The sequence below is a fragment of the Amblyraja radiata genome, chromosome 7 (assembly GCF_010909765.2).
Source record: "Amblyraja radiata isolate CabotCenter1 chromosome 7, sAmbRad1.1.pri, whole genome shotgun sequence".
NCBI classification, from domain to species: domain Eukaryota; kingdom Metazoa; phylum Chordata; class Chondrichthyes; order Rajiformes; family Rajidae; genus Amblyraja; species Amblyraja radiata.
Genome location: NC_045962.1, coordinates 86,629,055 through 86,656,890, shown reverse-complemented (window position 1 = coordinate 86,656,890; position 27,836 = coordinate 86,629,055). Strand labels below are relative to the sequence as shown.

Here is a 27,836-nt window from a genome sequence, read left to right as displayed (position 1 = left end):
TTTAACAGAGAGTTAGATAGAGCTCTAGGGGTAAATGGAGTCAAGGGATATGGGGGGAAAGGCAGGCACGGGTTATTGCTAGGGGATGATCAGCCATAATCACAATGAATGGCGGTGCTGGCTCAAAGGGCCGAATGGCCTCCTCCTGCACCTATTGTCTATAGGTATACAAAAATGCTGGAGAAACTCAGCGGGTGAAGCAGCATCTATGGAGCGAAGGAATAGGTGATTATTTTGGGTGGAAAGTGGAGACAATAGACAATTGTTCCTGCCTTCTCCCCATATCCCCTGACTCCACTATCTTTAAGAGCCCTATCTAGCTCTCTCTTGAAAGCATCCAGAGAACCTGCCTCCACCGCCCTCTGAGGCAGAGATGGAGAAAAGTAATGGATTTTGGGAATCTTAAATCCGGTGCGAATGTCGGCCTGGTTATAAAAATAGGAACTGGTACCGTTTTGTCGATGAATTTGAAGTAGAGTTGCATATCATCCTCCCAGTCCAGGGGCTTCTTCTCAAAGACTGGTTTGGGGTCGATGACATCTGTGGGAGTTGAGAAACACAACACTTTGTCCGCGGGTGATCACGAGAGCCTCGTACAATGACGCGATGTAGGATGGATGGATCGGCCCAAAATGCACCAGATGTTGAGCTAATCAACTGTATACTTGACTTCTGATGGGTAAACCCATAAAAGGGACCACATCACCCCGATTCTGTCCTCTCCCCACTGACTCCCAGTACGGTACACAATCAACTTCAAGCTCCTCTAATTCGTATACAAAGCATTCAAGAGAGAGCTAGATGGGGCTCTTAAAAATAGCGGAGTCCAGGGGATATGGGGAGAAGGCAGGAACGGGGTACTGATTGGGGATGATCAGCCATGATCACATTGAATGGCGGTGCTGGCTCGAAGGGCCGAATGGCCCACTGTCTATTGTCAAAGTCCGATCTGGGAGGGTCACCAATGAGGTAGATAGTAGTCCAGGACTGCTCTGACCAGCTGTCCGCGCAGACCAGCAATCACCCCATACACTAGAAACATAGAAACATAGAAAATAGGTGCATTCGGCCCTTCGAGCCTGCACCGCCATTCATTGTGATCATGGCTGATCGTCCCCTATCAATAACCTATGCCTGCCTTCTCCCCATATCCCTTGACTCCACTAGCCCCTAGAGCTCTATCTAACTCTCTCTTAAATCCTAACTAGCACTATCCTACTTTACTTTACGTGCAACTTAACTTCAGTGCCCTTGACGTGGCCACTATTCGCATACCTTGCGTATACAAGCAAAGAATTTCACTGTGACTTGTCACATGTGACAATAAAGTCATTCATTCGGGGTCGATGGCTCTGCTACGGGTGCCGTCTCTCTCAGGAGGCACTAGCCTCTCCAATGGGTTGTTTCATCTCTCGGGGTCGGCACCTCTAACAAGGGCGGGGTCTCTCTCTCTCTCTCTCTGAAGGGTGAGTTCGTTCACTGGGACAATAAATGATTCAATTCACTTTGATTCAGTGACGGTACCTGTCTCTCTGATGTGAGGCAGTTGCTGCAGCTTCATTGTGATGGGGGACCCGACCTGCACCCTGCTTGTTAGATGCCTGGAAGAGGAAGAGATGGCACAGAGATGTCAGTGGAGAACGAGCACAAGCAACGTCAAACAAATGAGAAACACACGCTAAGAAACACAAAGACACAAAGCACTGGAGGCAACTGGATTATCCATTTTGGTGGCAAAAACAGGAAAGCAGACTATTATCTAAATGGTGGCCGACTAGGAAAAGGGGAGATGCAGCGAGATCTGGGTGTCATGGTACACCAGTCATTGAAAGTAGGCATGCAGGTGCAGCAGGCAGTGAAGAAAGCGAATGGTATGTTAGCTTTCATAGCAAAAGGATTTGAGTATAGGAGCAGGGAGGTTCTACTGCAGTTGTACAGGGTCTTGGTGAGACCACACCTGGAGTATTGCGTACAGTTTTGGTCTCCAAATCTGAGGAAGGACATTATTGCCATAGAGGGAGTACAGAGAAGGTTCACCAGACTGATTCCTGGGATGTCAGGACTGTCTTATGAAGAAAGACTGGATAGACTTGGTTTATACTCTCTAGAATTTAGGAGATTGAGAGGGGATCTTATAGAAACTTACAAAATTCTTAAGGGGTTGGACAGGCTAGATGTAGGAAGATTGCTCCCGATGTTGGGGAAGTCCAGGACAAGGGGTCACAGCTTAAGGATAAGGGGGAAATCCTTTAAAACCGAGATGAGAAGAACTTTTTTCACACAGAGAGTGGTGAATCTCTGGAACTCTCTGCCACAGAGGGTAGTCGAGGCCAGTTCATTGGCTATATTTAAGAGGGAGTTAGATGTGGCCCTTGTGGCTAAGGGGATCAGAGGGTATGGAGAGAAGGCAGGTACGGGATACTGAGTTGGATGATCAGCCATGATCATATTGAATGGCGGTGCAGGCTCGAAGGGCCGAATGGCCTACTCCTGCACCTAATTTCTATGTTTCTATGTTTCTATGTCTATACCACCAACTGCAGAGCAATCCTGAACTACTATCGACATCATTTCTTGATCAGCACGGGTGTCAGGGGTTACGGGGAGAAGGCAGGAGAATGGGGTTATGAGGGAGAGATAGATGAGGTGGGGAGATTGCAACCTTCACGTGGGTCCGCCCTGTTTCGACGAATGCAATCAACCCGGCGTTCACAATCAAATAAGATCAAATAGAACAAGTTGTCCTACAACTTTAGGCTGTGCACGCCATACGCAAAAAAAAGAAGAAGGGAGAGATAGATCAGCCATGATTGAATGGTGGAGTAAACTTGATGGAACGAATGGCCTAATTCTACTCCCATCACTTATGATCATTAGTAGGATCCTTGGACTATCCTCGATCAGACTTTGCTGCTTTGCTGCCTTGCACTAAACGTTATTCCCTTATCATGTATCTATACACTGCAATTGGCTCCATGGTAATCATGTATTGTCTTTCTGCTGACTGGATAGCGCGCAACAAAAGCTGCAACACTGTACCTCGGTACACGTGACAATGAACCAAACTGAAAGTGAAACTGAATAAACTTAACTGGAGTAACCTGGACAATAGGTGCAGGAGTAGGCCATTCGCCCCTTCGAGCCAGCACCGCCATTCAATGTGATCGTGGCTGATCATCCCCAATCTGTACCCCGTTCCTGCCTTCTCCCCATATCCCCTGACCCCGCTATTTTTAAGAGCCCTATCTCTGGCTCTCTCTTGAAAGCATCCAGAGAACCTGCCTCCACCGCCCTCTGAGGCAGAGAATTCCACAGACCTAGCAGGTCAGGCAGCATCTCTGGAGAATGTGGATAGGTAAAATTTCAGTTTCTTGACCCGAAACGTCGCCTTAGCTCCTTAGATGCTGCCTCACCCACTGAGTTTCTCCAGCTTTTTTGTCCACATAGACAATTATTGTTATTATTGCACTATTATTGTTTGTTTGAGTGCATGTGTATATCTATATATGTGTGTATGTACACACGCTGAACTTATGTTCTCGTTTATTATATTGTTTACGGTGTACTGTGTTTACATATTCTGTTGTGCTGCTTCAAGTGAGAATGTCATTGTTCTAACTGGGAAATAGGACAATAAAACTTGACTCTTGAAGGTAGACACAAAATGCTGGAGTAACTCAGCGGGACAGGCAGCATCTCTGGAGAGAAGGAGTGGGCGACGTTTCGGGTCGAGACCCTTCTTCAGACTTCATCAGTCTTAAATGTTGGGTTTAAACCAGCATCTGCAGTTCCTACCTATACATTTTTATCTCTGTTTGCTTTGAAACATATAAGACTGTTAAGGGCTTGGACACACTAGAGGCAGGAAACATGTTCCCGATGTTGGGGGAGTCCAGAACCAGGGGCCACACAGTTTAAGAGTAAGGAGTAAGCCATTTAGAAGGGAGACGAGGAAACACTTTTTCTCACAGAGAGTGGTGAGTCTGTGGAATTCTCTGCCTCGGAGGGCGGTGGAAGCCGGTTCTCTGGATGCTTTCAAGAGAGAGCTAGATAGGGCTTTTAAAAAATAGCGGAGTCAGGGGATATGGGGAGAAGGCAGGAATGGGGTACTGATTGGGGATGATCAGCCATGATCACATTGAATGGCGTTGCTGGCTCAAAGGGCCGAATGGCCTACTCCTGCACCTATTGTCTATTGCTTTGTTGTCAACTCCTCCTAGATAACAATGGCCCCGCAGCAGAATCGTCCACGCCTCGGGGGGGGGGGGGGGGGGGGGGGGCTGGAAACTGGAAGTGTCCTGAGCTAATTCTGCTACCACCATCATCTACTGCGACAAGTGATGGCTTCCCACTAATTGTCGCCGGAGGCTGGTGTCCTTTTCAGGACGGACGATGACAGCGAGGTCAACATTTGAAACATGGAAGATGGACACAAAAGAAGAAGAAGCTAACAATGATTTATTCTACATTTTCCTTGTCCTGTATCTCTTTTGATCTCCTTTTGACACCTTCCCCTTCCTTATCTCTGTGTCTCCCCTTCCCCTGACATCAGTCTGAAGAAGGGTCTCGACCTGAAATGTCACCCAGAGATGCTGCCTGACCCGCTGAGTTGCTCCAGCACTCTGTGAAACGTCACCTATCCACGTTCTCCACAGATGCTGCCTGACCCGCTGAGTTGCTCCAGCACTCTGTGAAACGTCACCTATCCACGTTCTCCACAGATGCTGCCTGACCCGCTGAGTTACTCCAGCACTCTGTGAAACGTCACCTATCCACGTTCTCCACAGATGCTGCCTGACCCGCTGAGTTACTCCAGCATTTTGTGTCTATCATCATAATGAACCAGCATCGTATCGGGCCAAAACTCTTTTGGAAATAGGCAACGTTTCGGGCTGAAACCCTTCCGGGTTTCGGCCCGAAACGTTGCCTATTTCCTTCACTCCACAGATGCTGCCTGACCCGCTGAGTTACTGCAGCACTCTGTGAAACGTCACCTATCCATGTTCTCCACAGATGCTGCCTGACCCGCTGTTACTCCAGCACTCTTTGAAACGTCACCTATCCATGTTCTCCACAGATGCTGCCTGACCCGCTGAGTTACTCCAGCACTCTGTGAGACGTCACCTGTCCATGTTCTCCACAGATGCTGCATGCCTGACCCGCTGAGTTACTCCAGCACTCTGTGTCACTCTTGACTCACCCGTCGGGGAGGAAGCTACACTGCCAGCTCATGGGGCTGTTGATGTCCGAGTGAATCGTTCTCTGGATGCTGCGAACCTCAACCTCACTTTTCCCAACAGTCAGCATTTTGGGTCCCAGGTTCAGCTGTTCAAAACAAAAAGGAGACAGCACAGAGACATTTAGAATGACATTACACTGAACATTATCCGCTTCACCCTGTATCCATACAGTGTGCATGCTTGATTGTAATCATGCACAGTCTTTCCTCTGCCTGGATAGCACACGGCAAACGTGGCGCAGCGGTAGAGTTGCTGCCTCACAGCGCCAGAGATCCTGACTACGGGTGCTCTCTGTACGGAGTTTTCACGTTCTCCCTGTGACTGCGTGGGTTTTCTCCAGGAGCTCCGGTTTCTTCCCACAATTCCAACAAAGTACAGGTTTGGAGGTTAATTGGCTTTGGTAAAAATGTAGGAAAGTGCGAATGCGCGGGGAGATCGCATCGCTGGTCAGCATGGACATGGTGGGCCGAAGGGCCTGTTTCTTCGCTGTATCTCTAAAGCTTAAAGTTAAGGAAAGGCTTAGAGGAATATGGGCTAAATGGGACTAGCTCAGATGGGGCACCCTGGATGGCATAGGCGAGTTGGGCCGAAGGGCCTGATTCCCTGGAGGATAGTTCTAATGTACGGGGTGATCTCTGGTCGGCGCGGACTTGGTGGGCCGAAGGGCCTGTTTCCATGCTGTGTCTCTAAACTAAAGACGTACATCTGGTAAATGTAGAGTCTTTCACCCAGAGTAACGGAATCAGGAACCGGAGGACATGGGTTTGCGAGGGGAATGTTGCAAATTGTTCCCAGCGTGGAGGATAATGCTATGGAACGAGGTGATCGCTGGTCGGCACAGACTCGGTGGGCCTGTTTCCGCATCTGCATCTCCACGTGTAGGAAGGAACTGCAGTTGCTGGTTTAAACCGAAGATAGACACAAAAATCTGAAGTAACTCACAGGGTTAGACAGCCTCTCTGGAGAGAAGGAATAGGTGAACCTTTTTCAGACTGAGTCAAAGGGAAAGGGGACAAAGAGATATAGATGGTGATCGCAACTTCTACTGAAGTGTGGATGGCCGTCGGCTCGATAGGAGCTCATCCGCCCTTTGACGGGTCTTGTTTTTGGTCCTGCTGGGGGTCCACAACCCCCCTCCTCACCTGGCAAACCAGGTGGGGGAGACAGACTATCCGGCCATGGAGCAGGTAGCACGGGATTACATGGTACCCGTGGCGGGGGGAACTCCCCCCACACCCCACACCTGACCCTGCATATAATGAAAGATATGCAAAATAGTAACAATGATAGAGGCGACAGGCCATTGTTAGCTAGTGTGGGCTAGGTGAAAACCAGTTACAGACAATGACATTCAACAAGTTGATCAAAGATGGTGACAGACTTGACACGAGATGCCCCACCCACCTCTCACCTGCAGTTCTGGTTGCAATCATTATCTCGGTACTTACGTATGTGGAGGTGGACAGTTGCATTTCCGTGTCGAAGGCCAGAAAGACCATGTTGTCGGGGACATGGTTCCGCTGTGCCATGATCCGCAGAAGCACCAGATTACTTGCTTCCGACACAAAACCTTTCATGTCTTCCAGGCTGAAGTTCATAGTCTCAGACTTCACACTCTGTTCCAACACAAGCAAAGTGAACAGGGTGACAATGGGACACAAACCAACTGGCTGACTTTACATTGAATCGGCAGCATCTGGAGAGGGGATCTTATTGAAACATATTAGATTATTAAGGGGTTTGGACACGCTAGAGGCAGGAAACATGTTCCCCATGTTGGGGGAGTCCAGAACCAGGGGACTATTTATGAATAAGGGGTAAACCATTTAGAACTGAGACAAGGAAACACTTTTTCTCACAGAGAGTTGTGAGTCTGTGGAATTCTCTGCCTCAGAGGGCGGTGGAGGCCGGTTCTCTGGATACTTTCAAGAGAGAGCTAGATAGGGCTCTTAAAGTCAGGGGATATGGGGAGAAGGCAAGAACGGGGTATTGATTGGGGATGATCAGCCATGATCACATTGAATGGCGGCGCTGGCTCGAAGGGCCGAATGGCCTACTCCTGCACCTATTGTCTATTGTAACAATCCTAATCAAGGACAAATCGCACATGGTCACTCCCTCTTCTCCCCTCTCCCATCGAGCAAGAAGTACAGAAGTGTGAAAACGAACGCACACACACCTCCGGATTCAGGGACAGTTTCTTCCCAGCTGTTATCAAGCAACTGAACCATCCTCTCACCAACTAGAGAGCGGTCCTGACTTCCCATCTACCTCATTGGAGACCCTCGGACTATCTTTGATCAGACTTTACTGGTTTTATCCTGGACTAAACATTATACATGTTATTCCCTTTATCCTGTATCTGTAAACTGTGGATGGCTCAATTACAATGGGGTATTGTCTTTCCGATGACTGGTTAGCACGCAACAAAAGCATTTCACTGTACCTCGGTACACGTGACAATGAGCTAAAGTAAACCCACATGCCTCCGCACTTTGGGACCTTGTATCCACAGAATCATGAGAGTCAAGACACAAGATACATTTATTTGATACAAGATACATTTCTCATTGAGTGGAGAAACTAGCCCTTCTGTACCTCTTGCCTGATGGGAGAGGGGAGAAGGGCGAGTGACCGAGGTGAGAATGGTCCTTGATTATAAACAATAGACAATAATTGCAGGAGCAGGCCATTCGGCCCTTCGAGCCAACACCGCCATTCAATGTAGTCATGGCTGATCATCCCCAATCAGTACCCCGTTCCTGCCTTCTCCTCGTGTGAGAGGAGGTTAAGAAGATCATAGTTATGATGATGCTGCTGGCCTTGCGAGGCAGCGTGACGTGTAGATGGGGTCAGTGGAAGGGGAGGTTGGTTTGTGTGATGGTCTGGGCTGCGTCCGCAATTCTCTGCAATTTATTGCGGTTTTGAATGAAGCTGATCCCAAACCAAGCGGTGATGCATAATATGGTAATATGTGATAACATGCTTTTTACGGCCTCATCTGGTGGGAGTTGTTGCGGGCATGCCAAATTTCATACCATGCGTGTGTGTGCGCGTGTGTGTGCGTACGCGTGTGTGTGTGTGCGCCGTGTGTGTGTGTGCGCGCGTGTGTGTGTGTGTGTGTGTGTGCGTGCATGTGTGAGCACGTGTGTATATATTCATGTTGTGTATATGTGTGTGAATATGTAGCAATGTTACAAAATTTTGAGATTTTAAAAATCAAGTCTGCAATTTATCCCATCAGATAAAGCATAAAAATAAGTTTAATTTAACACCTAATTCACTTTCATATCTCAAGTATTTAATAAGTTATGGCCATTTTCATACTCGGAAATGAGCATCTTGTTCCCTATTGATTTTCTATGGACATAACAAAAAAGCTGTGATCGTGAACAGTTAAAAGCCCATAACTTTCTTAAAAATTAAGAGAACTGAATGAAATTTTCAGTTATCATAGATTGAAGCATTCTGAAACAAATATAAAATAATCTTACTTGGATGACCTGAAATTAAAGCATATAATTAGTTAGTTACCTAATTGTAGCTAATTTCAGACTTCAATTACTAGATCTAAACATCTATCCATTTCTTAATAAATGATTAACATTTTTAAATAGCCTAAATGTCCAAATAATATTCACAAATAATTCACAATAAAACATGATTTTTAAATCTCATTTACATTAATTTATAGACCAAATGGAAGGAATTTAGTGTTCAATTGCTGTAAATAAATGCCCATTTAAATCAGCTTTCCAGTGGGTCCCTGTGGAACGCGCTGGTTTAGAACGTTCACATTGCGGTAGATTTGTGCCCCCAAATGCCCAGAAAAATACTGCGGGATATAATGGGCCCAAAATGAGCTACTCGCAATATTAAACTTTGTATAAAGGGATCTTAAGAAGCCTTTTTTAATGTAAAAATATACAGCCTAACTTCAGTTGTTTGCTTTATGAGACCCTGCGGTTGCTGGTGGTCGCGGGTTTAGAGATTGATTTTTAAACTACTATAACTATTATACGAGGCCTTTAAAACTAATAATAGCTTTTGCGACGGGGACTTCCATCGATTTTTCGTTAATAATTAACTAGGCTGAACATCTTCGATTTGAACAGCCTAGAGAAAATCGCGTTTTAAACCCGCCCCCCTCAAAACGGCGCCAAAATCGCGCACACCCGCAGCGACAGATTTTCAGCGACGCTTCAGGTAGGCTTTGCAACATACCTAGAATATGTGGTTGTGTTTACATCTTCGCAAAAACACTACGCGGTAACGAATACATTTTTACATATTCTGATTGACATTTTCCCCCTCGAGGTCGAGAACACCTTCACTGAACATTTTATGCTTTATTTCTCAACTTATTACTGATTAAAAATAAGTAAGACGTTTAAAAACATCAAAAGACTTTGAATTTAAAACAACCAGCTTTCACTGATGACGTCACAATGGCTCGACTAGCAGTGATCAGCTTCACTGAAGATTTCATCCTACATTTCACGTTATTTGTGAATAAAGCTTTAAAAATGCCAACTTTCACAAGATGTTTACATATTCTGATTCACATTTTTCCCCTCAAGGCCGAGAGCACCTTCACTGAACATTTTATGCTTTATTTCTCGAGCCGAGAAGGTGATATATTCTCAACTCAATACTGGTTACAAGTTTTAAAAAAACAGAAGACTTTAAATTTAAAGCGACCAGCTTCAACTGATGACGTCACAATGGCTCGGCTAGCAGTGATCAGCTTCACTGAAGATTTCATCCTATATTTGACGTTATTCGCTATTAAAGCTTTAAAAATGCCAACTTTCACAAGATTTTTACTGTTAAAATCATTCCTGCCAGCTTCCAACACACTTCGATACAATGTTGCGATACAGGAACACTCCGACCTTTTCACCTCACAAGAGGGGAGGGTGAATTGCTATTGCAATATGCAGGGGAAGTGCAAATGTAATTTTTTTAAAACCCACTGCTGAGGGAGGCAGGGCAGTGCTGGAATCATACACTCGGGAACGGCTTGATTTGGAGGACCACGCCTCCTATGGGGGCTACGGGTAGGGAACGGGTGCGTTGGGGGAGCAGCCCCAACAGGTCTGCACTCGGTCTAGTACGTATATAAAACTTCAAATAACGCCTGCTTTCCTTCCCTCTCCATCGACTCCCCCTTCCCAGTTCTCCCACCAGTCTTACTGTTCCGACTACATTCTATCTCTGTCCTGCCCACTGCCCTGACATCAGTCTGAAGAAGGATCTCAGCCCGAAACCTCGGCCATTCCTTCTCACCAGAGATGCTGCCTGTCCCGCTGAGTTACTCCAGCATTTTGTGTCTATTTTATATATACATGTGTGTGTATGTATATATTTATATACACAGTATATCTAGACGTGTGTATATATATATATAATAAATAAATACACACACACATCTATATATATATATATATATATACACGAGACCAACTGCAGACCTGTTGGGTCTTCTCCCCCAACGCAAGATTCCACCACTCACCCATTCCCCCAACGCAAGCCGTTTCCCCAACACAATATTGCACCACTCAAGCATAGCCCCAAACTGCGCAGGAACGGCTCATTTCTCCTCATCCCCCAGCACTCCCTCCTCTTCCTCTTCACCCTCCCTCTTCAATACCTAGAGAGGGAGGGGGGGTAGAGAGGGAGGGGTGGTAGAGAGGGAGGGGGGCAGAGAAGCAGGGGGGCAGAGAGGGAGGGGGGTAGAGAGGGAGAGGGATGGGGTAGAGAGGGAGAGGGATGGGGTAGAGAGGGAGGGGGTAGAGAGGGAGGGGTAGAGATGGTGGGAGTGAAGGTAGATAGGGAGGGGCCATCTCCCTCCTCCACCCCTCCCCATCTCCCTCCTCCACACACCACCGCGCCATCTCCCTCTACCACCCCACTCCCCACCCCATCTCCCTCCTCCTCATTTCCCTCATCCTCCTCCCCTCAGTCCCATTCCCTGACCCAGGTGGAACTCGGCCTCTATCTCGTGCTCGGCCCGGTCCTGGCTGTACAATCCAGCCGTCAGCTCGGCCGCCGCTTGGGTTCCACTGCAGGCCCCGATATCATCTCCGGGCTTGTCCCTGACTCCGGACCCGGGCTCGTCCTTGGTTCCAGCGGCAGCTTCTTTCTCGGCCCCGGTCACGGCACCATCCCAAGCCCCGGGCTCGGCCCTCACTCCAGCACCAGCACCAGGCTCAGCTCCAGCCAGTGCCCGCGGCACCACCCTCGCCACCGAGCGCCGGCAGCTGCCACACAAGCGCTGGAGTTCCCCCCCCCCTCCCTCCTGCCTTGCGAGGCCATTGTGACGTCACTCGGGGTTCTTGGGCTGTTTTTAAAACTAATAAACGATTACAAACTTCAGAAATGTAGGTGGGAATGCGACGGGAAGATATTTATCGCCTCGACGGGAAAAATGTGAGTAGAATGTGTGAAAATGGGAAGGCTGTGGCCTAGCGTTTGGAAGAAAATAGGAATTAAACACACACACACACACACACAAACACACACACACACACACACACACACACACACACACACACACAAACACACACACACACACACACCCACACACACACACACACACACACACACACACAAGATGAAGAGTTTTAGTATTATAGAGATATATAGTCTGTGGAAGACCAGCAACATCACCGATATATATATAATGTGTGTGTGTGTGTGTGTGTGTGTGTGTGTGTGTGTGTGTGTGTGTGTGTGTGTGTGTGTGTGTGTGTGTGTGTGTGTGTGTGTGGATGTGTGTATAGATCATGTCTCTAACCCTCGGTAGACAAAAGTGCTGGTGAAACTCAGTGGGTGCAGCAGCATCTATGGAGCGAAGGAAATAGGCAAGGTTTCGGGCCGAGACCCTTCTTCAGACTGTTGTAGGGTGGGGGGGGGGGGGGGGGGGGGGGTGGGCGGGAGGAAGAAAGGAAGAGGAGGAGCCCGAGGGCTGAGGGAGAGCTGAGAAGGGCAAGGGCTAGGAGACAGCAAGGGCTACCGGAAATTGGAGAAGTGAATGTTTATGCCGCTGGGGTGCAGACTGCCCAAGCGGAATATGAGGCGCTGCTCCTCCGGTGGTGCTCACTCTGGCCGTCACTAACCCTCTTATCAATGCATAGAAAGTGTTGGAGCTGCCCCTTACAATGTCTTACCTCACCCATGGTGACTTCCCTTGTCATGATGTATCCATCGCGTCCCTTTTTCATGACTGTTTTCTTGGCCAGAGAATGTTCCTTCAGCTGCGACCCAGACAACCAAAAAAAAACGGACGAGAGAATTGCTGTCAGCGTGTACAGTATATCCCATTGAAACATATAATCAAACAACACAGTAATGTGTCCTTTCCACCCACCCTGTCCTTGGTTATCCTATCAAGCAAGGAGGTACAGAAGTTTAACTCAGATCTAGTTTAATTCAGTTCAGAGATACAGCACGGAAACAGGCCCACCGAGTCCGCCCCGCACACTAACACTCCCCTACACACACTGGGGACAATTTACACTTATACCGAAGCCAATTAACCTCCAAACCTGTACGTCTTTGGAGTGTGGGAGGAAACCGAAGATCTCGAAGAACCGAAGATCTCAGAGCCCTAGTGAGACCACACCTGGAGTATTGTGTGTAGTTTTGGTCACCTAATTTGAGGAAGGACATTCTTGCTATTGAGGGAGTGCAGCGTAGGTTTACAAGGTTAATTCCCGGGATGGCGGGACTGTCATATGCTGAGAGAATGGAGCAGCTGGGCTTGTGCACTCTGGAGTTTAGAAGGATGAGAGGGCAGTGGAGGCAGGTTCTCTGGATGCTTTCAAGAGAGAGCTAGATAGGGCTCTTAAAAATAGCAGAGTCAGGGGGATATGGGGAGAAGGCAGGAACGGGGTACTGATTGGGGATGATCAGCCATGATCACATTGAATGGCGGTGCTGGCTCGAAGGGCCGAATGGCCTACTCCTGCACCTATTGTCTATCTCGGAGAAAACCCACGCAGGTCTCGGGGAGAATGTACAAACTCCGTACAGACAGAACCCGTGGTTGGGATGCGTGAAAAAGCTACCCCTCAGATTCCTATTAAATCTTTCCCCCCCCTCACCTTAAAACTATGTCCTCTGGATCATGATTCCTCTACTCTGGGCAAGAGACTCTGTGCGTCTACCCGATCTATTCCTCTCAATATGTTGTACACCTCTATAAGATCACCCCTTATCATCCTGCGCTCCAGGGAATAGAATCCTAGTCTGCTCAACCTCTCCCCATAGCTCAGGCCCTCGAATCCTGGCAACATCGACATCAAGGTGGCACAGCGGTAGAGTTTCTGCCTTACAGCGCCAGAGACCCGGGTTCGATCCTGACTACGGGTGCTATCTGTACGGAGTTTGTACATTCTCTCCCGGACATACGTGGGTTTTCTCCAAGATCAATAGACAATAGGTGCAGGAGTAGGCCATTTGGCCCTTCGAGCCAGCACCGCCATTCAATGTGATCATGGCTGATCATCCCCAATCAGTACCCCGTTCCTGCCTTCTCCCCATATCCCCTGACTACACTATTTTTAAGAGCCCTATCTAGCTCTCTCTTGAAAGCATCCAGAGAACCTGCCTCCACCGCCCTCTGAGGCAGAGAATTCCACAGACTCACCACTCTCTGTGAGAAAAAGGGTTTCCATTTCCCAGTTCTAAATGGCTTACTCCTTATTCTTAAACTGTGGCCCCTGCTTCTGGACTCCCCCAACATCGGGAACATGTTTCCTGCCTCTAGTGTGTCCAAGCCCTTAACAATCTTATATGTTTCAATGAGATTCCCTCTCATCCTTACAAACTCCAGAGTGTACAAGCCCAGCTGCTCCATTCTCTCAGCATATGACAGTCCCGCCATCCCGGGAATTAACCTTGCAAACATACGCATGCGGATCCGGATTCGCCCCCACTCCTACTCCCAGAGCGGGGCCAAGAAAATTGAAGATAGACACAAAATGCAGGAGTAACTCAGTGGGACCGGTAGCATCTCTGGAGAAAAGCAATAGGTGACGTTTCGGGACGAGACCCTTATTCAGACTGATGACGAGTCTCGACCCGAAATATCATGCATTCCTTCTCTCCAGAGATGCTGCCGGTCCCACTGAGTTACTCCTGCATTTTGTGTCTATCTTCAAATGACGTCACGTGCTCCAGGCGGCTGTGCGGGCGCATGATGACACACGTCAGTCACTACCAGCCTGTCACGTAAATGACGGCCAAGTGGGACAGGCCCTTTATTGTGCGGGGAGCGCTGGTCGGTGCGCACCCGGTGGGCCGAAGGGCCTGTTTCCGCGCTGCATCTCTAAACTAAACTAAAAAACATCAACGTTACATAGAAACATAGAAAATAGGTGTAGGAGTAGGCCATTCGGCCCTTCGAGCCTGCACCGCCATTCAATATGATCATGGCTGATCATCCAACTCAGTATCCTGTACCTGCCTTCTCTCCATACCCCCTGATCCCTTTAGCCACAAGGGCCACATCTAAATCCCTCTTAAATATAGCCAATGAACTGGCCTCAACTACCTTCTGTGGCAGAGAATTCCACAGATTCACCACTCTCTGTGTAAAAAATGGTTTTCTCATCTCGGTCCTAAAAGATTTCCCCCTTATTGGGTTACTGCCAACCATTTTAAATTTATAATCCTTATTTTGATCTCAGACATGGACAGAAACATTCAGTGATAAAGCAGTAAATGACCTTGATATATTCTTGGTGTTGAAGCTCCGCTGTTGCAAGAGTGCCTGAGATGCGAGCTGGAAAAGAAAGCTGCCATTTAGAAGTTCATTATTGATACTATATTATCACATATCTTTAGTCAGAGGATAGTTAGTCTGAGGATCTCATTGCCATAGAGGGCTGCGGAGGCCAGTTCAGTGGATATTTTTAAGGAAGAGATAGACAAATTCTTGATTAGAATGGGCGTCAGGGGTTGTGGGGCAGAAGGCTGGAAAATGGGATTAGGAGGCAGGGATCAGCCATGACTGAATGGCGGAGTGGACTCGATGGGCTGAAAGGTCTAATTCTACACACGCGCCAACCAGCGATCTCCGCACACTAACACTGTCCTACACACACTAGGGACAATTTATAATTTACAGAAGCCAATTAACCTACAAACCTGCACACCTTTGGCAGTGTGGGAGGAATCTGGAGCACCCGGAGAAAACCCACGCAGGTCACGGGGAGAACGTACAAACTCTGTGCCTGTGTGTGTGTGTGTGTGTGTGTGTGTGTGTGTGTGTGTGTGTGTGTGTGTGTGTGTGTGTGTGTGTGTGTGTGTGTGTGTGTGTGTGTGTGTGCCTCTGCGCGTGTGTGTGTATGTGTGTGCGTGTGTGCCTCTGCGCTTGTGTGTGCCTGTGTGTGTGTATGTGTGTATGTGTGTGTGAGTGCCTCTGTGCGTGTGTGTGTGTGTGTTTATGTGTGTGTATGTGTGTGTGTAGGATAGTGTGTGTGTGTGTGTGTGTGTGTGTGTAGGATAGTGTGTGTGTGTGTGTGTGTGTGTGTGTGTGTGTGTAGGATAGTGTGTGTGTGTGTAGGATAGTGTGTGTGTGTGTGTGTGTGTGTGTGTTTATGAGTGTGTGTGTGTGTGTGTGTGTGTGTGTGTGTGTGTGTGTGTTTCACGTGTATTATACTGTTTACAATGTACAAAGTTTACATATTCTGCTGCAAGTAATAGTGTCATTGTTCCATATGACAATAAAACACTCTTGACACTTGCGCCCGTATGTACCTGTGTGCGTGCGTGTAACAGCTGGGGATGGCAGAGATGGACAATTGCCGTTCCTCGGACGGGGGGGGGGGGGGGGGGAGGGGACAAAGGTGACCTACCTGAGATGGAGGTGCCGCAGGGGATGCTGTCGATGGAGCCATGGCTGTTGGCAGTCACTCCGACGCCGGGCAATCCCTCACAGATGATGGGATGGAAGGAGATGGTAAATTCACCCAGCTCTTTGCCCGTGTCCGAAATCGTCACCAGGGAATCGGTGAAGTGGATCAACGCCAGTTCGTCCGTAGCTGAAATGGACAATTTAAAAGGGTCATACAGCATGGAGACAGGCCCTTCAGTCCGACTTCAGTCCCGGATGGGAGAGGGGAGAAGAGGGAGTGACCGGGGGTGAGACTAGTCTAAAGGTCCCGTCCCACTTCTGCGATTTTTTCGGTGACTTGCCGGCACCAGTCACGGTCGTAGCAGGTCGCCGAAATTTTTCAACGTGTTGAAAATCCAGCGATGACCAGAAAAAGGTACGACTCTTTGGGCGACTACTCACTACCAAACAGGCGGAGAGATGGACAATTGTCGTTCCTCGGACGGGGGGGCGGGGGGGGGGGTGGGCAGGGACAGGACAAAGGTGACCTACCTGGAATGGACGCTGCGATTTCGGACTGTCAGATTTTCGGAGCCCCGCGCGATCTCGGGACCAGCCCCGCACAACTCCGCGCTTCTAAGTGGGACCGGCCCCGCGCGGCCTATACGGTGCCCGTACGCCTCAAGCGACCATATTTGGTCGCGCCAAACGCATGCAAGTGGGACAGGCCCTATACTTACTGATGGAAGCCAGGAAATCGATGGCCTCTGGACTGGCCTTGGGCAAGGATGGCGGAGGAGGTGGTGGTGGTGGTGGTGTCGTCTCTGCAGGATGACGCGGGGACTTCTGCTCTTGCTCCGTCGCCAGGCTGACTGGTTGCCCCTCAGACGTGTTCTGCTCCGAGACATCCATGGGCGATCTCCCTTTCGGGCCGGCTGCCTTCCCCGGGGGGGTGGTGGCTCGGAGGGACGATGGCATCGGGGTCGTGGTCCCCTCTGCCGCATCTCTAGGGGTTTCCAGCTAATAAGTCATGGGAGCACAATTAGGCCATTCATAGAAACATAGAAAATAGGTGCAGGAGTAGGCCATTCGGCCCTTCGAGCCAGCACCGCCATTCAATATGATCATGGCTGATCATCCAACTCAGTATCCCGTATCTGCCTTCTCTCCATACCCCCTGATCCCTTTAGCCACAAGGGCCACATCTAACTCCCTCTTAAACATAGCCAATGAACTGACCTCAACTACCTTCCGTGGCAGAGAGTTCCACAGATTCACCACTCTCTGTGTGAAAAATGTTTTCCTCATCTCGGTCCTAAAAGATTTCCCCCTTATCCTTAAACTGTGACCCCTTGTTCTGGACTTCCCCAACATCGGGAACAATCTTCCTGCATCTAGCCTGTCCAACCCCTTAAGAATTTTGTAAGTTTCTATAAGATCCCCCCTCAATCTTCAAAATTCTAGCGAGTACAAGCCGAGTCTATCCAGTATTTCTTCATATGAAAGTCCTGACATCCCAGGAATCAGTCTGGTGAACCTTCTCTGTACTACCTCTATGGCAAGAATGTCTTTCCTCAGATTAGGAAACCAAAACTGTACGCAATACTCCAGATGTGGTCTCACCAAGGCCCTGTACAACTGCAGTAGAACCTCCCTGCTCCTATACTCAAATCCTTTTGCTATGAATGCTAACATACCATTCGCTTTCTTCACTGCCTGCTGCACCTGCATGCATTCTTTCAATGACTGGCCTGTCGAGTCTACGGGGTACTGATTGGGGATGATCAGCCATGATCACATTGAATGGCGGTGCTGGCTCGAAGGGCCGAATGGCCTCCTCCTGCACCCATTTTCTATTGTCTATTATCTATCCTCACCCTCTCAGAGAAACATAGAAAATAGGCGCAGGAGTTGGCCATTCGGCCGTTCGAGCCAGCACCGCCATTCAATGTGATCATGGCTGATCATCCTCAATTAGTACCCCGTTCCTGCCTTCTCCCCAAATCCCCTGGACTCCGCTATCTTTAAGAGCCCTATCTAGCTCTCTCTTGAAAGTATCTAGAGAACCGGCCTCCACCGCCCTCTGAGGCAGAGAATTCCACAGACTTACAACTCTCTGTGTGAAAAAGTGTTTCCTCATCTTCGTTCTATTGGGCTTACCCCTTATTCTTAAGGGGTAATTAGGCCATTCGGCCCATTGAGTCGACTGCCATTCCATCCCGACTCATCTATCTTCTCACCCTCCCGGAGAAACATAGAAAATAGGTGCAAGAGTAGGCCATTCAGCCCTTCGAGCCAGCACCGCCATTCAATATGATCATGGCTGATCATCCAGAATCAGTGCCCCGTTCCTGCTTTTTCCCCCATATCCCATGATTCCGTTAGCCCGAAGAGCTAAAACGAATTCAACCCCATTATCCTGCCTTCTCCCCACAACAAAAGTTCCTAAGTTCGAGGAGCAGAACTAGGGCATTCGGTCTTTTTGGTCTACTCCGCCATTCAATCAGAGTTGATCTATCTTCCCCTCTCAACCCCCATTCTGTCTATCTCCGCTTTAAGGATATCCAATGACATGGGCTTCACGGACGTCTGTGGTGATGTCTGCTGTATGATTTGAGCGGGTTATACACACGAAACAAAGCATCGCGCTGCCCCTAAGTACACGTGACAATAATGTATCAATGAATCACTGGCCTCCTTTACCTCATCCGCGAACTTTGTCTCTCTGAAGGCCACCGGTTCTCTCGGAGATGCTGCCCGTCCTGTTGCGTCTGTCGGGGTTGTCACCTAATGTTCGTAAGTGATAGGATCAGAATTCGGCCACTCGCCCCCATCAAGTCTACTCCGCCATTCAATTACGGCTGAACTATCTCTCCCTCTCAACCGCATTCTCCTGCCTTCCCTCCATAACCCCTAACACCCGGACTAATCAAGAATCTGTCAATTTCCACATTAGGAATACCCACCAACTTGGACTCCACAGTGAATTGGAGGCTAATGAATTCCACAGATTCACCACCCTCTGGCTGAAGAAATTCCTCCTCATCTCCTTCCCAAAGGTACATCCTTTTATTCTGAGGCTGTGCCCTCTGGTCCTGGACTCTCCCACCTAGTGGAAACATCCTCTCCACATCCACTCTATCCAGGCCTTTCACTATTCGGTAAGTTTCAATGAGGTACCCCCTCATTCTTCTACACTACTCACCCAAAGTAGGGGAATTGAGAACCAGAGGACATACAGTGGCTTGCAAAAGTTTTCATACCCCTTGAACTTTTCCACATTTTGTCACGTTACAACCACAAACGTAAATGTATTTTATTGGGATTTTATGTGATAGACCAACACAAAGTGGTGCATAATTGTGAAGTGGAAGGAAAATTATACATGGTTTTCAAATATTTTTACAAATAAAAAACGGAAAAGTGTGGCGTGCAAAAGTATTCAGCCCCCCTGAGTCAATACTTTGTAGAACCACCTTTCGCTGCAATTACAGCTGCAAGTCTTTTGGGGTATGTCTCTACCAGCTTTGCACATCTAGAGACTGAAATTTTTGCCCATTCTTCTTTGCAAAATAGCTCAAGCTCAGTCAGATTGGATGAAGAGTGTCTGTGAACAGCAATTTTCAAGTCTTGCCAGAGATTCTCAATTGGATTTAGATCTGGACTTTGACTGGGTCATTCTAACACATGAATATGTTTTGATCTAAACCATTCCATTGTAGCTCTGGCTGTATGTTTAGGGTCGTTGTCCTGCTAGAAGGTGAACCTCCGCCCCAGTCTCAAGTCTTTTGCAGGCTCTAACAGGTTTTCTTCCAAGATTGCCCTGTATTTGGCTCCATCCATCTTCCCATCAACTCTGACCAGCTTCCCTGTCCCTGCTGAAGAAAAGCATCCCCACAGCATGATGCTGCCACCACCATGTTTCACAGTGGGGATGGTGTGTTCAGGGTGATGTGCAGTGTTAGTTTTCCGCCACACATAGCGTTTTACATTTAGGCCAAAAACTTCAATTTTGGTCTCATCTGACCAGAGCACCTTCCTCCACATGTTTGCTGTGTCCCCCACATGGCTTATGGCAAACTGCAAACGGGACTTCTTATGGCTTTTTTTCAACAATGGCTTTCTTCTTGCCACTCTTCCATAAAGGCCCGATTTGTGGAGTGCACGACTAATAGTTGTCCTGTGGACAGATTCTCCCACCTGAGCTGTGGATCTCTGCAGCTCCTCCAGAGTTACCATGGGCCTCTTGGCTGCTTCTCTGATCAATGCTCTCCTTGCCCGGCCTGTCAGTTTAGGTGGACGGCCATGTCTTGGTAGGTTTGCAGTTGTGCCATACTCTTTCCATTTTCGGATGATGGATTGAACAGTGCTCCGTTAGATGTTCAAAGCTTGGGATATTTTTTTATAACCTAACCCTGCTTTAAACTTCTCCACAACTTTATCCCTGACCTGTCTGGTGTGTTCCTTGGGCTTCATGATGCTGTTTGTTCACTAATGTTCTCTAACAAACCTCTGAGGCCTTCACAGAACAGCTGTATTTATACTGAGATTAGATTACACACAGGTGGACTCTATTTACTAATTAGGTGACTTCTGAAGGCAATTGGTTGCATTGGATTTTATTTAGGGGTATCAGAGTAAAGGGGGCTGAATACTTTTGCACGCCACACTTTTCAGTTTTTTATCTGTAAAAAAATTTGAAAACCATGTATCATTTTCCTTCCACTTCACAATTGTGCACCACTTTGTGTTGGTCTATCACATAAAATCCCAATAAAATACATTTACGTTTGTGGTTGTAACGTGACAAAATGTGGAAAAGTTCAAGGGGTATGAAAACTTTTGCAAGCCACTGTAGGTTTAAGGTGAGGGGGATTTAACAGGAACCTGATGGGTAACTTTCTCACCCAAAGGGTGGGTGGGTGCATGGAAGGAGCTGCCGGGGAAGGTAGTTGACAATAGACAATAGACAATAGGTGTAGGAGTAGGCCATTCGGCCCTTCGAGCCAGCACCGCCATTCAATGTGATCATGGCTGATCATCCACAATCAGTACCCTGTTCACGCCTTCTCCCCATATCCTCTGACTCCGCTATCTTTAAGAGCCCTATCTAGCTCTCTCTTGAAAGTATCTAGAGAACCGGCCTCCACCGCCCTCTGAGGCAGAGAATTCCACAGACTCACAACTCTCTGTGCGAAAAAGTGTTTCCTCATCTTCGTTCTATATGGCTTACCCCTTATTCTTAAGGGGTAATTAGGCCATTCAGCCCATCGAGTCGACTCTGTCATTCCATCCCGACTCATCTATCTTTTCACCCTCTCGGAGAAACACAGAAAATAGGTGCAAGAGTAGGCCATTCAGCCCTTCGAGCCATTCAATATGATCATGGCTGATCATCCAGAATCAGTGCCCCGTTCCTGCTTTTTCCCCCATATCCCATGATTCCGTTAGCCCGAAGAGCTAAATCTAATTCAACCCCATTCTCCTGCCTTCTCCCCACAACAAAAGTTCCTAAGTTCGAGGAGCATACTAGGGCATTCGGCCTTATAGGTATTCTCCGCCATTCAATCAGAGTTGATCTATCTACCCCTCTCAACCCCCATTCTGTCAATCTCCGCTTTAAGAATATCCAATGACATGGGCTTCACGGACGTCTGTGGTGATGTCTGCTGTATGATTTGAGCGGGTTGTACACACGAAACAAAGCATCGCACTGTCCCTAAGTACACGTGACAATAATGTATCATTGAGTCATTGGCCTCCTTTACCTCATCCGCGAACTTTGTCTCTCTGAAGGCCACCGGTTCTCTCGGAGATGCTGCCCGTCCTGTTGCGTCTGTCGGGGTTGTCACCTAATGTTCGTAAGTGATAGGATCAGAATTCGGCCACTCGCCCCATCAAGTCTACTCCGCCATTCAATTACGGCTGATCTATTTCTCCCTCTCAACCGCATTCTCCTGCCTTCCCTCCATAACCCCTGACACCCGGACTAATCAAGAATCTGTCAATTTCCACATTAGGAATACCCACCGACTTGGACTCCACAGTGAATTGGAGGCTAATGAATTCCACAGATTCACCACCCTCTGGCTGAAGAAATTCCTCCTCATCTCCTTCCCAAAGGTACATCCTTTTATTCTGAGGCTGTGCCCTCTGGTCCTTGACACCCCACCTAGTGGAAACATTCTCTCCACATCCACTCTATCCAGGCCTTTCACTAATCGGTAAGTTTCAATGAGGTGCCCCCTCATCCTTCTAAACTCCAGCGAGCACAGGCCCAGTGCCGTCAAACGCTCGTCATACATAGAAACATAGAAACATAGAAATTAGGTGCAGGAGTAGGCCATTCGGCCCTTCGAGCCTGCACCGCCATTCAATATGATCATGGCTGATCATCCAACTCAGTATCCCATACCTGCCTTCTCTCCATACCCTCTGATCCCCTTAGCCACAAGGGCCACATCTAACTCCCTCTTAAATATAGCCAATGAACTGGCCTCGACTACCCTCTGTGGCAGGGAGTTCCAGAGATTCACCACTCTCTGTGTGAAAAAAGTTCTTCTCATCTCGGTTTTAAAGGATTTCCCCCTTATCCTTAAGCTGTGACCCCTTGTCCTGGACTTCCCCAACATCGGGAGCAATCTTCCTGCATCTAGCCTGTCCAACCCAACCATTCTCTGGATAATTATCGTAAACATCGTCTGAGCCCAGGCCTCCACACAGGTAGACGCACAGAGTCTCTCACCCAAAGTAGGGGAATTGAGAACCAGAGGACATAGGTTTAAGGTGAGGGGGATTTAACAGGAACCTGAGGAGTAACTTTCTCACCCAAAGGGTGGGTGGGTGCATGGAAGGAGCTGCCGGGGGAGGTAGTTGAGGCAGGTACTATTGCAACGTTTAAGAAACATTTGGACAGGTACATGGATAGGACAGGTTTAGAGGGATATGGGCCAAACGCAGGCAGGTGGGACTAGTGTGGATGGGACAGATTGGTCGGTGTGGGCAATTTGGGCCGAAGGGCCTGGCTGTTTCCACTCTGTCGGAGAGCAAGGTGGGCCGGTGGTGAGTCGCTGAGCGGGCCGTGAGGTGGAGAGGGCCGGTGAGCTTTTGTTACATTGTTGGCGCTAAAACGTGGTGATACCTGCCCAGGTGAGGTCCGCTGTATGATTTGACCGGGTTGGACACCAAACAAAGCATTTCACTGTACCTAGGTACACGTGACAATAACATTTCATTGAATCACTGGCCTCCTTTACCTCATCCGCGAACTTTGTCTCTCTGATGGACACTGGTTCTCTCGGAGATGCTGCCCGTCCTGTCGCATCTGCCGGGGTTGTCACCTGTTAAGTTCATAAGTCACAGGAGCAGAATTAGGCCAATTGGTCCATCGAGTCTACTCCGCCATTCAATCACGGCTGATCTATCTTTCCCTCTCAACCCCGTAGGGCTGAACGGCCTGTTTCCACGCCATTGGTGAGAAAGGAGAGCCGTCGGATACAGGCCACGTGTAGGCAGGTGGGATTAGTGTTGATGAGACAAGTTGGTTGGTGTGGCCAAGTTGGGCAGAAGGGTCTATTTCCACGCTGTCGGATAGCGAGGGGGGCCGTTGGTGAGCGAAGGGGGGATAAGTGGCGGGGGGGGGGGGGGGCTGTTGCCACACGCGGCATCAGGCTGAAGATAGGACTGTTCGTCCTAAATTCATGTGATAGGGGAAGAATTAGGCCATTCGTCCCATTAGGTCTATTCCACCATTCAATCATGGCTGATCTATCTCTCCCTCCCAACCCCATTCTCCTGCCTTCTTCCCATAACCCCTGACACCCGTACTAATCAAGAATCTATCTATCTCTGCTTTAAAAATATCCATTGACTTGTGGCCTTTACAGCCTTCAGTGGCAAAGAATTCCACAGATTCACCACCTTCTGACTAAAGAAATTCCTTCTCATCTCCTTCCTAAAGGAACGTCCTTTAATTCTGAGGCTACGACCTCGAGTCCTTGACTCTCCACATCCCCTTCCACTATTCCACTTTCAATGAGGCCCCACCTCCATCTTCTAAACTCCGTGCAGACAGCACCCGTAGTCAGGATCGAACCCGGGTCTCTGGTGCTGCAAGCACTGTAAAGCAGAACCTCTACTGCTGCCCCACCATGGCCGCCCCAGGTCTGCTGTATGATTTAACCGGATTGTATATAACTCAAAGTATTTCACACACGACAATAACGTATCATTAAATCATTGGCCTCCTTTACCTCATCCGCGAACTTTGTCTCTCTGAAGGACACTGGTTCTTTCGGAGATGCTGCCCGTCCTGTTGCATCTGCCGGGGTTGTCACCTAATGAGTTCATAAGTCGTAGGAGCAGAATTAGGCCATTTGGCACATCGAGTCCATTCAATCACTGCTGATCTAACTTTCCCTCCCAACCCCGACATGTTTGTCGGTGTGGGCAAGTTGGGCTGAAGGGCCTGTTTCCATTCCGTCGGATAACAAGGAGGGTCACTGCATATGGGCCAAATACAGGCAGGTGGGACTAGTAAACTGAATGTAAGCATGCAGGTACAGCAGGCAGTGAAGAAAGCCAATGGCCTGTTGTCCTTCAAACCAAGAGGAGTTGAGTACGGGAGCAAAGAGGTCCTTCTGCAGTTGTACAGGGCCCTGGTGAGACCACACCTGGAGTATTGTGTGCAGTTTTGGTCTCCAAATTTGAGGAAGGATATTCTTGCTGTTGAGGGAGTGCAGCGTAGGTTCACCAGGTTAATTCCCGGGATGGCAGGACTGTCATATGTTGAAGGAATGGAGCGACTGGGCTTGTATACACTGGAATTTAGAAGGATGAGAGGGATTCTTATTGAAACAAATAAGAATATTAAGGGATTGGACACGCTAGATGCAGGAACATGTTCCCGATGTTGGGGGTGTCCACAACCAGGGGCCACAGTTTAAGAATAAGGGGTAGGCCATTAAAACAGAGATGTGGACCATATTTTTTCGCCCATAGAGCTGTGAATCTGTGGAATTCTCTGCCTCAGAGGGCAGTGGAGGCCGATTCTCTGGATGCTTTCAAGAGAGTTAGATCGAGCTCTTAAAGATAGGGATGTGGGGAGAAGGCAGGAACGGGAGACTGATTGGGGATGATCAGCCATGATCACAGTGAATGGCCTAGCTGGTTCGAAGGGCCCAATGGCCTACTCCTGCACCTATTGTCTATAGTGTAGATGAGACATGTGGTCGGTGTGGGCAAGTTGGGCTGAAGGGCCTGTTTCCACCGTGTCAGAGAGTGAGGAGGTCGTCAGAAAGCGAGGGGGGCCATCGGTTAGTGAAGGGGGCCATCGGTGGGCGTGGGGGGCCATCGGTGAAAGAGGGGGGCCGTCAGAGAGAGGAGGGCCATTGGTGAGAGAGAGGGGCCGTTGGTGAGAGAGGGGGGGGGGGCTGTCGGTGAGAGAGGGGGGGGGGGCTTTCGGAGGGAGAGGGGGGCCATCAGAGAGGGGTGGGGCATCGGTGAGAGAGGAGGGCTGACGGAGAGCGTGGATGGCCGTCGGTGAGCCGCCGAGAACAATGTGAGAACCGGTGGAGCATTTGGCCACTGAGAACTAAGGGGGGAACCCTGCGGGTGGTGAGGGTCTAGAACAAAGGGGGACCCGGCGTAGGGAGGAGGGGGGGGTGGTAAGGAGTGGTGGAGTTAGGGTGAGGACTGTTCGGTGAGCTTTTGCTACTGTCGGTACCAAAACGTGGTGACACCTGGTGAGGCTTGACCGGGTTGGATACAAAACAAAGCACCTCACTGCACCAAGGGACACGTGACAACAACCTTTTATTGAATCATCGGCCTCCTTTACCTCATCCGCAAACTTTGTCCCTCTGAAGGACACTGGTTCTCTCGGAGATGTTGCCCGTCCTGTTGCATCTGCCGGGGTTGCCTCCTGATAAATTCAAAAAGTCACAGGGGCAGAATTAGGCCAATTTGCCCATCGAGTCTATCTTTCCCTGTCAACCCCGACAGGTTGGTCGGTGTGGGCAACACGTCGTCGGAGAATGAGGAGGGCTGTGGGAGAGCGAGGTGGGCTGCCAAGAACGAAGGGGGTCCCGGCGGGGAGGGTTGGGGGAGTATGGAGGCGCGGGGGGGGGGGCTAATGCCACGTGCGTGGGCAGGCAGGATTGTTCGGTGAACCTTTGTAACTTTGCCAGAGCCAAAACGTGGCGACACTTGCGTATCCACCCAGGTAAAGCCTGCTGTGTGATTTTGACCGTATCGCATACAAAATAAAGCATTTTGATAAGGTTCACTACTTAATCAACAGACAACTCACAAGAACCAACTCAAGCTTTACTGATCATCTGCTGACGGAAGTGATGGGGATACACCAGTCAAGTAAGCAACACCGAGACTTGACTTCCCCCCTAGTATAGATGGGTCATGCTGATCGGTGTGGACAAGCTGGGCCGAAGGGCCTGTTTCCACATCATTGGAGAGGGAGGAGGACCGCATTTCACTGTACCTCGGTACACGTGACAAAAACGTATCATTAAATCACTGGCCTCCTTTACCTCATCCGCAAACTTTGTTGTTCTGAAGGTCACTGGTTCTCTCGGAGATGTTGCCCGTCCTGTCGCATCTGTCGGGGTTGTCTCCTAATACATAGAAACATAGAAAATAGGTGCAGGAGGAGGCAAGTCGGCCCTTCGAGCCAGCACCGCCATTCATTGTGATCATGGCGGATCGTCCCCTATCAATAACCCGTGCCTGCCTTCTCCCCATATCCCTTGATTCCATTAGCCCCTAGAGCTCTATCTAACTCTCTCTTAAATCCATCCAGTGACTTGGCCTCCACTGCCCTCTGTGGCAGGGAATTCCACAAATTCACAACTCTCTGGGTTATCTCCTGGTAAAATCATGTCAGAGGTGCAGAATTAGGCCAATTGGCCCATCAAGTCTCCTCCGCCATTCAATTAGGAGCAGACGAGGGCATTCGATCCAATTTGTGATCCCAGCTACAAAGACACATGTGTACAGCAATTCGTTCTTCCCCCGCACAATTAAAGCATGGAATAATCTCCACCCAACTATAGTTACCCAACCAGATGCAACAAAATTTAAAGTAGCTCTTTCTTCCCAATAACCCTTTCTGGCTTAAGCCCTCCCTTCACCACCAGTTTAAATTCCATTTGGAATATTTTGGAGGGCCAAGAAACCAAGAACCAATCACGGCTGATCGACCTTTCGCTCTCAACCCCGGCGTGTTGGTCGATGTGGGCAAGTTTGGGGCTGAAGGGCCTATTTACACGTCGTGGGAGAGCCGTCGGAGAACAAGGAGGGCCGTCGGATATGGGCCAAATACGGGCAGCCGGGGCTAGTGTAGATGAGACATGTTGGCCTGTGTGGGCAAGTTGGGCCGAAGGGCCTGTATCCACACCGTGAGGAAGGGCCATCGGAGAACGAGATCAACCGCGGCCAATCTATCGTTCCCTCTCAACCCCGACGTATGGTTGATCGGTGTGGGCAAGTTGGGCTGAAGGGCTTGTTTCCACGCCATCAGAGAGTGAGGGTGGGAGGGGTCGTGGGAGAGGGAGGAGGGCAGCCGAGAACGAAGGGGGAACCGGAGGGGGAGTTGGGGGGGGGGGGGGGGAGTATGGAGGGGGAGGGGGCTGCCGACACGTGCAGCGGCAGGCAGAAGATAGGACTGTCCGGTGAGCTTTTGTAACATAGGCGAAGTCTGCTGTATGAATTGACCGAGCTGTACAAAAAAAAAGCAT

At 49.0% G+C, this 27,836-nt stretch overlaps 1 protein-coding gene and 1 long non-coding RNA gene across 3 annotated transcripts in view; one reads left to right on the top strand and one right to left on the bottom strand.

Moving 5' to 3' along the window:
* Positions 1–23,045, top strand: LOC116975611. The gene is made up of 3 exons (XR_004412673.1): positions 1–11; positions 10,972–10,975; positions 22,918–23,045. It is a non-coding gene; the product is annotated as an uncharacterized LOC116975611 (long non-coding RNA).
* Positions 1–27,836, bottom strand: part of LOC116975610 (ciliogenesis associated TTC17 interacting protein) — a 41,640-nt gene that overhangs the window by 769 nt on the left and 13,035 nt on the right. Inside the window, exons 5-18 of one of the 2 annotated variants that reach the window (XM_033024920.1) lie at positions 26,631–26,714; positions 25,922–26,005; positions 24,336–24,419; positions 23,340–23,423; positions 21,852–21,935; positions 18,787–18,870; positions 16,824–17,103; positions 16,106–16,291; positions 14,975–15,030; positions 12,413–12,499; positions 6,689–6,856; positions 5,201–5,325; positions 1,525–1,601; positions 452–540 (exon numbers count right to left, since the gene is read on the bottom strand). In XM_033024920.1, coding sequence (XP_032880811.1) covers positions 452–540; positions 1,525–1,601; positions 5,201–5,325; positions 6,689–6,856; positions 12,413–12,499; positions 14,975–15,030; positions 16,106–16,291; positions 16,824–17,103; positions 18,787–18,870; positions 21,852–21,935; positions 23,340–23,423; positions 24,336–24,419; positions 25,922–26,005; positions 26,631–26,714 — 1,572 coding nt within the window. Of the gene's footprint in view, positions 1–451; positions 541–1,524; positions 1,602–5,200; positions 5,326–6,688; positions 6,857–12,412; positions 12,500–14,974; positions 15,031–16,105; positions 16,292–16,823; positions 17,104–18,777; positions 18,871–21,851; positions 21,936–23,339; positions 23,424–24,335; positions 24,420–25,921; positions 26,006–26,630; positions 26,715–27,836 lie in introns of both variants that reach the window. The other variant, XM_033024919.1, reaches the window with a different exon arrangement.